The sequence below is a fragment of the Myotis myotis genome, unplaced genomic scaffold, assembly GCF_014108235.1.
Source record: "Myotis myotis isolate mMyoMyo1 unplaced genomic scaffold, mMyoMyo1.p scaffold_m19_p_5, whole genome shotgun sequence".
Classification (NCBI taxonomy): Eukaryota; Metazoa; Chordata; class Mammalia; order Chiroptera; family Vespertilionidae; genus Myotis; species Myotis myotis.
In genome coordinates this window covers 33,979,547-33,994,775 of record NW_023416357.1, presented here as the reverse complement: position 1 = coordinate 33,994,775, position 15,229 = coordinate 33,979,547, and the positions used below count along the sequence as shown (strand labels likewise).

Here is a 15,229-nt window from a genome sequence, read left to right as displayed (position 1 = left end):
CACCCAGTTTATCAACTGTCATTGTGCTCCCTTACTTCTCTACCTTCATATAGTTACTTATTCCCTGGTCTGAGTATTCCTTGTTTTGTTTTTCTTTTTATTTACAAGTTCATAGTAACATATGAGAAGATATTTTCATGTTATATCCAAGATTTTTAATTGTTTTTAGTGGAAGGATCGGTTTGGACTCTTAGGCTGTCATGTTGCCAGAAACCGATTTTCAATAACATTTAAAATTTTATCATCTATTCCAAAATTATGTTTACTTTTTGACAACAAGCATGATAATAATGTGCTCTTGAAAGGACTCTAGGCTTACTAAGGGGTTTTTAAAAGCAAGTATTCTCACCAAAACCAAAGTAAAGTTTCATAAATACCAATGAAAACTTCACAGACTGTATCTACTCGAGGTTGGATCGAATTGAAGAATGGAGTCATGGAAAGAGCACTGGACTGGAAGCCAGGGGACCTGAGTTCTAGTCCTATTAATTTGCTGTGTGATTCTGGGTAAGCCCCTTAATTGGCTGGCCTTTGGTTTCCCATGTATATAATGGAAGGGTAGGACTGGATGCTCCATTTAGAACCCAAACTGTGACGACTGCACAGAAGTATGCAATGTAAATAGAGCATATTCAAGATCAGAGTTTTGATGCACAAGGTATTTCTTAAAGCAAGCCTACTTTCACATTTTTAAACACACTGCAGCACAGTGTTTTAAATAAGCTTACACTCTGGTGTGGCCACTTTAAAAAAACAATATAAACTACTTTTGTACTTCAAAATAGATGTTTAATAATTCTTAATATTTTGACATCATCTTAGTTCTGAGAACTTTATTATTCTCTTTGTTCTTTCTGGCATTTCAAATTCTTTAATGTAGCTATTAGTATAATTTAGGGATTATCTGCCTTTTGCATGAGAAATTACTAATATTCAAAAGCTGCATCTGTACAATGTGCCAGGAGTTGATGTGAAGAATTCTGAAACTACAACCATTTAAAACTGTCAGCACATTGCATTAATCATTTAAAAAATCAATCTAATGCCACACAGATTAAACTGTCCAAAGTAAGTTTTAATGCAACATATTCACAGGTTTACACTATAAAGCTGTGAAAAGAATATATCTTTTTCAAATTTGATTAAGTGCTGCAAGATGCTGAAGAAAGTCAGCACTCAAATGAATTATATGTTTGATGTCATTTTTGGCAAAACCTCAGAAAATGTCACATAAAAGAAAAACATCATACTTAAAATAATGTCTTGACTGCAGTCTGGAATAGTCAAGAACTCCATTCCTAAGTGGGAATGCTGGTTGTAATCAAACTTTTAATGATGAGAGTAGTCCCCCTGCCATGAGACAATCTAAATACCAAAACAAAATAAAAAACACCATATGCTCGCTCTCTCTCTCTCTCTCTCTCTCTCTCTCACACACACACACACACACACACAGCACTCACCTCATTTACTTTCTAAAGTGGACAAATTTGTAATTATGTCAGTTCAGGGTCCAAATATCTAATGCAATTTATAAAATTTCCTTGCAGATTTATCAGTGGCCACTTGAGACATGAGGAGGTGGCAGGCTACCAGGCAGTGTCAGCAGGTCCCTGCTTGTTGTTTTGTTTTAATTTATAAGAGTTCTAAATAACTCCCATCAGTAACGAGATGAAGTCCCTGGGTGCCAGTACCCTCACATCTTCTAAACCTAGAGCTGAAGGCGGTAGGAATTTTTTATCTCTTCACCACATTCGTGAAGTCTTTACATCCATGTCTTCGCTATCTTACTTTGTCTGATATGATAGAATTAAGAGGAACAAATACCCCTAAAAGCAGGTTATATATTTAAGAGTTACTGGCCAATTTCACTTGAATGTTTTTTTTAAAAAGCATATTCCAAAAAGATTATAATAAAATATATGGAAAACAATACACCTGTATATTTCTGGCATGAAGATTAAAAAGTCCAGAAAAATAAATATCACAAAGTTAACTATGGCTGTCTTTGGAAGAAGTATTACAGGATGATCTTTCTTTTTATCTACATGCTTTTCTGTATTTCTGATATTTTTTGCAAAGGACGTATGTTACTTTTATAATTAGAAGAAATAATATAGCTTTTATTAACAGTTACCACCAAAGATTAATGCTTAGCTGTATCAATTAACAAACTTAATTTTACTGGATTAGGAATGGCATTGATATTAATAATAAGACAAACTAGAGTTATGATAAGTATAGCTAAAGGCTCTTGTTAAATTTCCTTCATTGGAATTACATCAACCACCAGGCAGAAAGAATGCTTAGTAAAAAACTATATAAAGATAGTGAAGGGCTGCAGAGAAATACCCTTAACATACTGGTTCCTAGAGATGAGTCCTAAGTTACCATTAGGAGGTCTGCAGGATGGTATAGAATTCAAGAAAAAGAAAAATATATAAATTAGTTTATTTTTCAATGCACATAAAAATTAAATATGCCCATAATGAATGGTTCTAAAATAAATTTCAACAAGACTTGCTCTTGATATCCAGATGTCCAAAAAAGAACAAAGTGCTTTATGGACTCTCAAATTAAAGTGACCATCTCGTATTCACCTTACCAAGAGATTAGATTCTTTGTCTAATTGTGAGGATATGTACATCTTTATATTCATTATATACCTTTAAAAGTCTTTATTATTTAAAAAATTATACGACTGTAAGATATATGGCTAGAAATGTGCTTTCTGGCTCATGAAGGTAACAACATGTATGCAATAAAATTTCACCGGGGAGACTGGTGGTCCTGACTACAAAGGGAAGCTTTATTTTTCCAAGACTTCCAGGAAATAGGATGCTCTGCACAACTGAATATTTCAGATAAGAGAATCTTATCTTTAACTGGCTAAAATGACTATTTTTTTTTGCCAATTAGGTTAGAATCATTGCCCATTCTCAATCGTATTAAGCAATAATAAATACCATCTAAACTCTTCTTAATGAATCAGGATTATTATAATGAACATCTGACATGTTCTCTAAGAATAAATGAAGTATCATCTACAGCAAAGGTTTCCATAATACTCCACTCCTATGTTCCTGTGTTTCCTTACTTACCTAATGTCAGGTGGTCAGCTTCCACCTCTTGCTGCTGTCAGAATAGATATCCCTACCCGGGTCTTTCTCTCTCACTTTTTTTAGCCCAATAATATAATTGGCTAGAGAGATCCATGGGCCAGTCCCTGCCCTCGCTTTTCCTTTGCTTGTTCATTTATTTATATTTTAATTTTTGAGACATGTAGTTAAATAGTCATACATTTTATGAATTTGCCATCTTAAAGGATACTGTCCCTGACTTTTATTATTCTTTAGTCTATTTTAAACTTAGAATCAGATAATCAATTTGTTAGCACCATGACCAAAGTAAGAAATAAAGAGTATTACCACTGGTAATACTGGTCCCAGAGACTTTCTATGAACCACGGGCATATACTTTCACTTTTCTACATAAATGACATTAAAAGTTAGTACATAATTAAAAGTAGACTACAGGAAAAATAAGACTCATACTTCTGACTCCCAAGAAAAATAATTCAAGAGTACCTGAAGAAAAATCCTTGAAAAAAGGATTTTTGCTTAGTTTGCTCAAAAAGAGGAATTAATTCTACATGGTATCGGACACAGCACAAAGCTAACATTCCAAAGGGATTTTTGTTTCTTATAAAAACCAAGATTAAGCTAGTTTAACATTATAGGTTAGATAGATGAAAAGTAGTAAAAAACTATAGATACACTTTCATAACCTATAAAACCTGAGGGGCCCTAGTCTGACTTAATCCAGAATTAAAAAGACAGTTTGAAGAAGCCTGAAATGGACCAGTGCAATTTGAGAGGAACTAAGCACCTCAGGGATGTGCTTCATGAAGAGGCTTTAAAATTCTTTCTTGATTTACAATCTCCGGTTGCCCCTTCCTCCTCTAATTTCTGGCACTAGCTATAGAGCAGGTATTGTGTGCTTAGAACTTTGAAAAGAGGATCTGACACCTTATCTCCCTAAAGCTGATTAGAGAATAGTCCAAAACTATATCTCTAAGTGACTATGTGCATTTTGGTACTAGTTTGATATGATGCAACTTAAAGAAACCTGGGAAGTACTTAGAAACACAATTTAATGAAAAGGATTATATAGTTTATTAAAGTACTTGACAGAGCCAACACAGGAAACTAACTCTGCCTCCAATTAACTACCAATTTTATTTAAAATTTATTACCCCCCCCCCCAAACGTCCTCTTTACAGGCCTGGATGATTTACAGGGGGACTAACGAGACTCCTGGGCTGCAAACAGAACTGTCCTGCAGCACATCTCTCCTGACAATGCTGTCTCTAAGTAAAACACCACACTTCTTGTTTACCTACATTGGGATGTTACAGCCTACTGCAACTCTGCATTCAACAAGATATGAAACTTCTTAGAATTTTAAGTTCAATTTCATGCTACTATAAAAATTCTAGTTATCTATATTAATAAAAGAGAAATATGTAAATTGACCATCACTTTGTGATGTCCACAACCAATCAGGAGTGAGTATGCAAATTAACCCAACAAAGCTAGCAGTGGCCCTGCCCCCCGGCCGCTCTGGGTCTCTTGGCAGCGTGCCTCCTCAGGGCCTACCTACCGCACTCCACACCTGTCAACCGTCCTTGCAGCCTCCCAGTGGCCCAGCTCCCGGCCTCAGAGACAACCTTCTGGTGCCTGAGGTCATAGCTCCCAGTGTCTGGTGTCTCCCTCTATCCCAGCGGTTCTCAACCTGTGGGTCGCCACCCCTTTGGCAATCGAATGACTCTTTCATAGGGGTCGCCTACGACCATCCTGCATATCAGATATTTACATTACGATTCATAACAATAGCAACATTACAGTTATGAAGTAGCAACGAAAATAATTTTATGTTTGGGTCACAATATGAGGAACTGTATTTAAAGGGCCAAAAGGTTGAGAACCACTGCTCTATCCCATTTCTGCCCCACTGCTCTAGTAAACAAAACCCTAGTGTTGGAGAAGCCCCGTGGGTACAGGCGGGAGCTCGCTCGGTGCACAGTTAGCGTGCCCCGGCAGCCCCGGGCCAGCCAAGGGGCGATGGTGGCTGCCATGGCAGCAGCAGCAGGTAGCTCAGCTTTGTTTTGAATAGATGAAAGAGGTCACCTACACAGTAACCCAAATTATCCGATCTCCCTCCTCCCTATCTCGCCAAATCAAGAAGGGAGGGGCAATGGGCATGGAAGGAGGGTGGGCAGGCAGGAGGCGGAGGGCAGAGGAGGAAGAGGATGAGGAAGGGGGACAGTTGCATCCGAGTTTCACAATGGGAAAGTGAAACGCACTAGCGCACCCAACCTCTCCAGTCCTCCCCGCCTGCCTCGTTCCCCCCACCTCTTCCCCTCTGCACCGCCCCGGGAGTGCCAGAGGAACTCTCTGGAGAAGGAGGGTGAGGAGGAAGCGGAGGGGCTTGCCACTGCTGCCGCCGCTGCACAGGCAGCCAGAGCAAGCCCGCCGCATGCCAGCAGCCAGGGGAAGGAAGGCCTATTCTTGCACGAATCTTCGTGCATCGGACTTCTAGTATGACTATAATGATTTTATCCCTTGACATTCTTTTCTTTTCATTTACTAAAGACTTCTTTTATAAATTATCTGAAGCTTTTAAAAAGTAAATAGATGGCAAACCAATGACAGAAGTGAACAGGTCATGTTTAGATAATGCTCTTCTTATACAGATCTATAATTATATCCATTATCTGACAATATCCTTATGATATAAGGAATATCAGATCTTGAGCTTTACTGAGAAGACTGAAAATGCCTGGTCTTAGTACTTTCCTGTTTATTTTTTTTTAATTTAAATTCTTTATTGTTTAAAGTATTATGTTTCCTTTTTCCCCCCATTGACCTTTCCCCGGCTGTCTCCACCCCCAGCATATGCCCTCACCCCCCTACTGTCTGTGTCCATTGGTTATGCCTATATGCATGCATACAAGTCCTTTGGTTGATCTCTTACACCCCCCCCCCCCCCCCCCATACACACCTTCCCCTGTCTTCCCTCTGAGGTTTGATGGTCTGTTCGATGTTTCTATGTCTCTGGATCTATTTTTGTTTTTCAGTTTATGTTGTTCATTAGATTCCACAAATGAGTGATATCACGTGATATTTACCTTTCTCTGACTGGATTATTTCGCTTAGCATAATGCTCTCTAGGTCCATCCATGCTGTTGCAAAATGGTAAGAATTCTTTCTTTTTTACAGCAGCACAGTATTCTATTGTGTAGATGTACCGCAGTTTTTTTAATCCACTCATCTGCTGATGGGCACTTAGGCTATTTCCAAATCTTGGTTATTGTAAATTGTGTTGCTATGAACATAGGGTGCATATATCCTTTCTGATTGGTGTTTCTGATTTCTTGGGATATATTCCTAGAAGTAGGATTACTGGGTCAAATGGGAATTTCATTTCCTGTTTATTTTTTGAGAAATTATAATATTCCAAAGGATTCTTATAATTGTTAGTGTTACATATATTGAGCACTGAATATTACTGTCAAAATTACTATGAAAAATAAAATTAATGTATTTTTAGTCCCTTTGTTATTAGCAGATGTAGTCTACGCATCCAGATAAAAAAAAATTCCTGTGAAAGGTAAGTCTATATTACACAATTTACTATACAACAAAATATCCACAAGCCTCTTTTTTAATATTGATTATCTACTTCTAAGTTTATTGGCAAATTAAATAGCTAGATATAAACAAGCAGACAAACAAACAGGAAAGTACGACCAGGCATTTTCAGTCTTTTCAAATCATGTTCAAAAGACCAAATCATACAGAGTTGCTATAATACTCAAATAATTTAATCTTGGATTAAAAGAAAATGGTTTATAAAAGCCTGATATGTAGCCATATAGCCCAAACAAGAAATCTTTCCTGAACAGATTCATGAGGGTATTCAGCTCAACTGATGAATGATGTTATAAAGTCATGGTCAAATAACACTTTCCTACTTCTTTTTATGTGATAATCTCACCATGCAAATGCATATGAGAACCTCTGGATCTGCTCCCAGAGTTTACATAGTCCTAATCTTGGAGTATCTGTTGGCTGGGAAGATAGGCTAAATTCTACAAACGTTCAAGGATGCCTAAAATTCTACTTTGTTTCCACAATGCTATGCAGTGAGATGGCTCATGGTATCATTTTCAATCCTGGGGAAGAAAGACTACTATACTTAAAAACTTCAAAGAAACATGTAAATAACAAATAAAATATAATGTCTACTGATATTCATAAATCTTTCATACTAAATAATTTTTTAACATCTTATCAGCAACACTTGTCTATTTTAAAAGATCAAAATAAGTTTAGAGGAAATTTAATCCTAAGAAAAAGGTAACCCATAACGCATTACAGATAGGGGCTAAATATGAATTTCGTTAAGCATTCTAAGAAGATGGTGACAATATAATATTGTTCCTAGTAACACTCTTAAAAATAATAGAATCAAAATAAAATGACCAACTTAGTGTTCACATTTTGTTTTCTAAATACAAACTCCAATAAGAGAAACCAGAGTTCCTTGGAGAAGTGCTTGATTCCAGGTGTGCAGAAGGCAAAACACAAGATCAATCGGGAGCATCTTGTGCCAGAAAGTAAGAGAGTACGCAAAGGATGGGGCAAGATGAAAGGACAGAGGCCAGCCAGAAAGAGCTACTAAGGGCCAATGCTGATATTATTTGAACAACAAATGAATAATGACAGTTTGGGATTAAAACATAGAAAATAAATGCTTATTAACCATACTGACATAAATAAGTAAATAAATAAATAATAGAAGAGAGACCTCTCTCTTACAGAAGAATTCCAAGTAATAAACATAACAGGTATCAGGGACATACAAACTCACCATTACAACACCACAGTAAATAACTGTTGCCTACAGACAAGACCCACCCATGGACGCTAAAATTAGTGGGGGAAGCTTGAAAAGAAACTGAATATTTATATAGTCTCAAAGTATCTTCCTCCAAATATTTATAATCTCAAAGGGAAAAAGAGTAATTTTATAGTGTAGCAGCTCAGCAGACATCACTTTAACCGTGAGATTATGGTAATATCACCAGTAAAAAGACAATAGACATCCTGTTACATCTATATAATGCACTGGGAAGGACATATCACTTATGTGGCAATCTTGCCCCCAAATGCATAATCTCAATATTACATGAGAAAACACCGGACAAACAAGGTGAGACATTCTACAAAATATCTAAGTGAGATCAGGAGACATGATGGAACTCTGGATGGAATCATAAAACAAAAATGACATTAATGGGAAAACTGGTGAATTCCAATTCTAATAAGGTAATTCTAATAAGGTCTACAGTTAGTTACTAGTGCTGTATCAACATTAATTACTTGGTTTTAACCATTGTACTATGATTATACAAGACCTTAACATTGAAGGTATAAAGGAAGAAGAAGTACCAAGTTAAAATATAAGCAAATACCCTTACCTTCACTTGATTTTTCTGCTTGTTTTGTTGCATTTTCTACTTTTTTTTGTTTTGCTGCTAAGAGTTCCCGCTTTAATTGTCTTGCTTCTTTTCTGAGCTCTTCACTATAAAGCAAAAACAATCACATAAGTATAAAATATACTGAGAGAAAGTTGCTTAGCAAAAACAAGTAATTCTGGTTTTCAGGTGCATTAAATCCCTAAGAAAAACACAGCTTGTAATGTAATTAATTTTGTGTATGTTTACTTGTGGTATGGAAATATACTTAAAGAATATTTTTAAGTTATAATAGCAATCTATCCATATACATAAAAGGCTAAGCAACCAGCTGACCCTCCGACTGGCTGACCGGCCGGTAGGTATGATATGCACTGACCACTAGAGAGCAGACGCTCAACACAGGAGCTGCCAAGCGACAGGAACTTCGCAGAGTGCCCTCTTGCACTCTGGGACCCCCTGGGGTATGTCGGACTGCCAGTTTCAGCCAATCCCCGCAGGCCAGGCCAAGAGACCCCACCTGCTGGAGGGACCCCGCTCACTCTGTAGACACCCTTCGAGCCCTGGCGCAGCCCCAGGTGCGGCTGGCTGAAGAGGGACCTCGGGAGATTGGTTCCAGGGTGTGTCTGGCTGCCTTGCCCAGTCCTGCCCTGCTGGCCACCTTCTAATTAATTTCCTTTCAATGTGCACGAATCCGTGCACTGGGCCTCTAGTATAATATAAATTATTATAAAATATACCCCCTTTCAAGTATATCAAACAGAATTAGTTAAGTGATAAATGACCCATTGTTCTCCCTCTAATTTACTTGCAAATTTAACAACCTAGTTTCAGTTTAATAATTTGTGGATAGCCAAATCAAAGTAAAATTTTTAATATAAGTACTAATAACTAAACCTGGGCATACCCAAAAAGATTTGGCTTTAAAACTTACTGAATTCCTGAACTGGCACAAATAACTACCATTTATTAAGCAATTATTACAAGTTAGCTGCAGTGCTAAAATTTTTATAAACTCAATAAAAATTTTAATACCTTTTAATACCCACTTAATACCACAATTTGGCAAATAATTTCCTCTTCTGTGAAAACTACCAGACCAATGTATTCTGATGATGAATACAATCATATATTAAAGGCAAAGTGAAATGTAAATGGTGACTTCACTGTAAGCCACTAGTTAAGTGACTAGTTTCAACAAGCCAGTTTTAGGACAGGAGATTCAAATTCATGCCTTGGAAAAACTTATTAACTTGGGATGAACCCTTAGGGTCACTTATTTTTGTTTTTTTTTTAAAAATATATTTCTTTATTGGTTTCAGAGAGGAAGGGAGAAGGAGAGAGAGACAGAAACATCAATGATGAGAGAGAATCACCGATCGGCTGCCTCCTGCATGCCCCCCACTGGGGACCGAGCCCGCAACCCAGGCATGTGCCCTTGGCCGGAATTGAACTTGGGACCCTTCAGTCCACAGGCTGATGCTCTATCCACTGAGCCAAGCCGGCTAGGGCAGGGTCACTTGTGAATAATCAAAACTATGAATTTTATATCTGTGAATGTTAAACATCCACTCTATTTTCAACTAAAGCTACAGTGGATCACAAAGACTGAGACAGACACCCATGTGAAGGTTTAGTGGAATCTTAAGTCTGATTAATTCTATACTGATTCAACCTTTATTTCTTCATCCTGATCTCTAAATCTGATTTATAGATTATAAACATATATATATTTTACCACTGCCCTATAATAGAGTTACCAAACTGATAGGTCTTACAATGTCAGTGACTCAGTTTTCTTTTTACCTCTTTCCCACATCAAACACACACAGTCATGTTATGTATCTGCTTGGCCTCCAAGATCCTTAATTCTGAAACTCTCCTTCTGATCAATATCTATTACCTTTTAAAAAACTTTTTTCTTATTGACTTCAGAGAGGAAGGGAGAGGGAGTGAGAGATAGAAATATCAATGATCAGAGAGAATCACTGACTAGTTGCCTCTTGCATGAGCCCTACTGGGGATCAAGCCCACAGCCGGGCATGTGCCCTGACCAGGAATTGAACCTGTGACCTCTTGGTTCATAAGTTGATGCTCAACCACTGAGCCATGCTGAACATGCAACCTTTTTAGCTTTCTCACTCATTCATTTGTCTGAACCTGTGCTTACTCTTCTAATAACAAAAGCCAAATCCTTAACGTAGTTCATGGTCTACTGGTCCTATCCTAAGCCCAATTAGCTCTCTATCCATTCTGGATGATTCGTTCAGCCATTTCACTGATGTGCTCAACTGCACCTTTAATTTTCTTAACTTGTTTGTCCTTATGGATACATCATAATCACCTAAAAAGCTTGTTAAAACAACTTCCAGAAGACAAACCTCTAGAGAATATGATCTCTTTAGATATTGGATGCTGCCTGGGAATTTGCTTTTGTGACAAGTTCCCCAGGTGATTCCATTAAACACTCAGGTTTGGGACCCAATGCATTAGGACCTTACTATAGAAATTATCTCTCTTTCTTACAACTTCAAGCACTCCTACTTCAAAGATCCTTTTATTCAGCCAACAAACATGATCACATTTCCTTGGACTGTGCTCCAATCAAGTGATTATTATCTTCCCAAGTGGACTCCTTGCCTGAAAGAATAGTTTATATACACAGCCTATTGCATCAACCTCTAACTTCTTAATCTCTTGCAATCTATCCTTTTTATACTCTATTGAAACTGCTTCTGTATCAACCAAATTCAATGGCCTTTTCTCAGTCCTCCTCTTCCTCTTTGGCCTATCATGCAATGATATTAACCACTCCTTCCTTCTTGAAATTCTATCCTAATCAGACTTAACTACCACTTAAGAGTCTTGATTTGCCAATTCTCCTTCTCCTAGTTACTCTTTTTCTTCTCATCCTATAATTGTTGGCATTTTCCCCATTTCCATACCCTGTACACTGGCATTTTTATCTAATCATCACATAACATCAAGTATCACCTTTACATAGGTTATTTCCAAATCTAAACGTTTTGCCCTGATTTTGGTCCTGCATTTGTAACTATCTATTACAAATCTCCATGTATATTAGTGCTGTCCAACAAAAATGTAAGACACATACCTTTCCTAGCAGCTACATTAAACAAATGGTAAAAATAAAACACACCAAAAAAAACCCACACAACAACACACACACAAAAACAGGTTAAAATATCCAAAATGTAACCAATATAAAAATATTACTTTGATATTTTACATTCTTTTTTAGTGCTATATCTCCTAAATCTGGTGTGTACTTTATACATCTCAATTCAAATTAGCCACATTTCAAGGGTCCAGATCTAGAGGAATAGCAGAGGCTAGATGTCACAATAATTACAGAAGCTTTATGTCCAAACTTGAAGTCATCTCCTTCCTGCCCTAACCTGTTCCTTCTTCTGAGGTGCCTAGTTGATTGTGGAAGCACTTTCTGTTATGACCAGACTTTAAACTTCCACTGGGACTGTCCCCGCTCCCTTTCCCTGAATCACTGTTGAAGCACGTCATTTTCCAATCTCTCTCACGTACAAGCGCTCTTCTTGACTTTCACATTAATGCCTAGTTTAGGCTCTCATTATGTATTTCTTAGATAAATGTAATTACTTCCTATTTCTTGAAGTTATATAAACACAGGGAATAGCAACCACATCTTTGCTCTGTCCACTAAATACCCTTATCTTTTTATTATAATGATTTAAAACATTTTTACTTTGGTAAGTAATTCAGAAATGTAGATAATGTTTTCTGATGACTAAGATTACGGTATGCTGAAGATTAAAGAGGAAATGCTGCATGGTGGCTGAATAAACATTATAAGGGTAATTTGAAGTATGCAGAGAATGAGAGGCAATGAAAGCATATACTATTATAGAAGCAGTAGAGCACAGGATTAACTTTGGATTCAGAAAATCCCTTCCTCTCAGAAAAATTCAAAAAAGACAAAGTGAGATAAAAAAGTAGGCCTATAGATAGAGATTATTAAAATATGCTTCATTATCCTGAATTTTTCATGTGATGAAGAGTTTACAATATTGTCATAATCTTTCAGACTATTCAAACAACACCATTTGTTAGTACTTGTGGGATCCATGACTCTTGGAATGAAGTGCAAATTTCTAGTCTAGTCTTTAGATTGCAGTCTGATATTAGGGTTCCCAATCTTATATTCTCTGGATTATAAGCCTATCCTTGGGCACTAGAATATATTAAAATTTGATATAATGGGAATGAAAATTGTAAGCCTGAAGAATACTGCTTACAAAGCAAGCATACAAACTATGGGCTGGCTTTTGAGTCCAGAGAGCATTTTTCTGGCTCCCTTAGAGCCTAATTTCTGCTTGTATGGCAAAAGAAATCTATCTAATAATAGGATAATATGAAAATTGGTCGGGATGCCGTCACATAACGACCAGTCAGCAGGCTGCGTTCCCGCCCGCTGCGCTGGCCCAGAGACATGAGGCTCATGTCCCTGATGCTTGCAATGGGCCCTGGGACGTGAGGCTCGCGTCCCCACCCACTGCGCAGGCCCCGGGATGTGAGGCTCACATCCCTGCCCCCGGCAATGAGCCCGGGACATGAGGCTCACATCCCCGCCCCTGGCAATAAGCCTGGGACGTGAGGCTCACGTCCCCACCCCCTGTGCCGGCCCGGGGGTCCGCAGGTCTCCCCTGGCTCTGGCCTACCTCTTTGGGGCAATCCATCGAGGAGCCCCGGATGGGTGGGCGGGGCCTACCTCTTGGGGCAATGGATCGCAGAGCTCCCACACAGTGACAGGGCACAGGTCAGGCTGGGGGACCCTCCCCCCCACCCCCCCACCCCCCCACCCCCGCCCCGCCCCAAGTGCACAAATTTCGTGCACTGGGCCACTAGTGGCTTTTATAAGTTGCTATTAACTCTAAGCTAATTAATTTTTTTCTAATAGGGTGTTTCTAATTTGAATTCATTTGAATTGTAATGTGATTTGTATGACATCACCATTATCCACCAGATAATTCTGCACTGTATATATACATATAAATTTTGGAAAATACAAAAAAGTATTAAAATGAACTAAAAGAGTTCACAAGTTCACAGATTTATTTTGGAGCTTATAAAGAAGCGAACATCTTACCCAACACTCTAGCCCATTTCCTAGAGGTAATTACTATCAATAGGGTGTGAGGATAACATTCTAAATTATGCTTATGAAAACACACATACATGCATACATACCAGTAAACATTTATACATATACACACATATTATTAAACTTTTTTTCAACAAAAACAAAACCATGCTATATAATTTTTGTATAATATGCTTTTACCCTCTTAATATATTTGGGACCCAGCCAGTAAAGCTCAGTGGTTGAGCAATGACCTATGAACCAGGAGGTCACGGTTCGATTCCCAGTCAGGGCCCATGCCCAGATTGTGGGCTCAATCCCCAATAGGGGGTATGCAGGAGGCAGCTGATCAATGATTCTCTCCCATCATTGATGTTTCTATCCCGCCCTTCCTTCCTCTCTGAAATCAATAAAAATATAAAATATATACATATTTGTGGACATACACTCTAAATCAGTATATACAGATCTCTTCTTTCTTTAGTGGACATGCCTTAAATTTATTTAACCCATGCCAATATTGATGAACATTTAGGTTGCTTATATTTTTTGCTATTACAATGAGCTTGCAGAAAGCATTCTGAACATTAGTTTTCACTCATGCTCTTTCTTATACTGTAGGGTAGCTCTTAGAATTATATGTACTTTATATTAGGGTATAGGCAGCTTATTATTAGATGACAGGATGTATCTTTCATATCTATCTTTCGCTTTGTACTCATATTTCCTTGAGGTTTTCCTATTTATGTGATAATTCTTCCTCTGAGCTTCAAGATACTTAATTCAGTTTTCAACAATGTTTTTGAGTTCCAAAACCTCTTTATTTTTCTGATTGCTTTTTAGTAATGATTTCTCTAATCTCCCTATGAATTTACATTATTTTCTTTTAGAGTTATTTTTATTTCTTCCTTTAAGGATGCAAGAGTCATCTGGTCTGATTGTTGTTTTATAATATTTTTTAATCTGATAAATATGTAATATGCTCTGCTCCAATGACAAAAAGAATTTCTTTAAAAAAGCAGTCCAATAAAATATCAGCAGTCTAGAAATTATAGTAGCCTTTATATTTTAATAATAACAAAGAAACTACTAATTCATTCAACAATTTCTGAAGCATTTCATATTTATTTGGTACCATTCTGAGTGATAGCACAGAAATCAAGATGAATATGGAGGGGAAGAAACCTAACTTCAATAGATTGTTTAAAGCAGTTTCTTCCCTCACCACTTACTCTTCTTTTTCTTTTTTTAATATATTTTTATTGATTTTTTACAGAGAGGAAGAGAGAGGGATAGAGAGTTAGAAACATCGATGAGAGAGAAACATCGATCAGCTGCCTCCTGCACACTCCCTACTGGGGACGTGCCCGCAACCAAGGTCCATGCCCTTGACTGGAATCGAACCTGGGACCCTTCAGTCCGCAGGCCAACGCTCTATCCACTGAGCCAAACCGGTTAGGGCCCACTTACTCTTCTTAATAACCTGTGATCTAAGCATTTTAAGGGTAAGAAGGCTGAGGCTTACAGAGATTAAATACTTAGCCTGAAGT

General features: G+C 37.7%; 1 protein-coding gene across 8 annotated transcripts in view; it reads right to left on the bottom strand.

Annotated features, from left to right (window-relative positions):
* Positions 1 to 15,229, bottom strand: part of CWC27 (CWC27 spliceosome associated cyclophilin) — a 185,339-nt gene that overhangs the window by 72,111 nt on the left and 97,999 nt on the right. For all 8 annotated transcript variants that reach the window (XR_004967846.1, XR_004967844.1, XR_004967845.1 and 5 more), the window contains exon 11: positions 8,546 to 8,649. Coding sequence is in view for 4 of the 8 variants with exons in the window: in XM_036311099.1 (XP_036166992.1) it covers positions 8,546 to 8,649 (104 nt within the window). In the remaining 4 variants the exon portion in view is untranslated. The remainder of the gene's footprint in view (positions 1 to 8,545; positions 8,650 to 15,229) is intronic.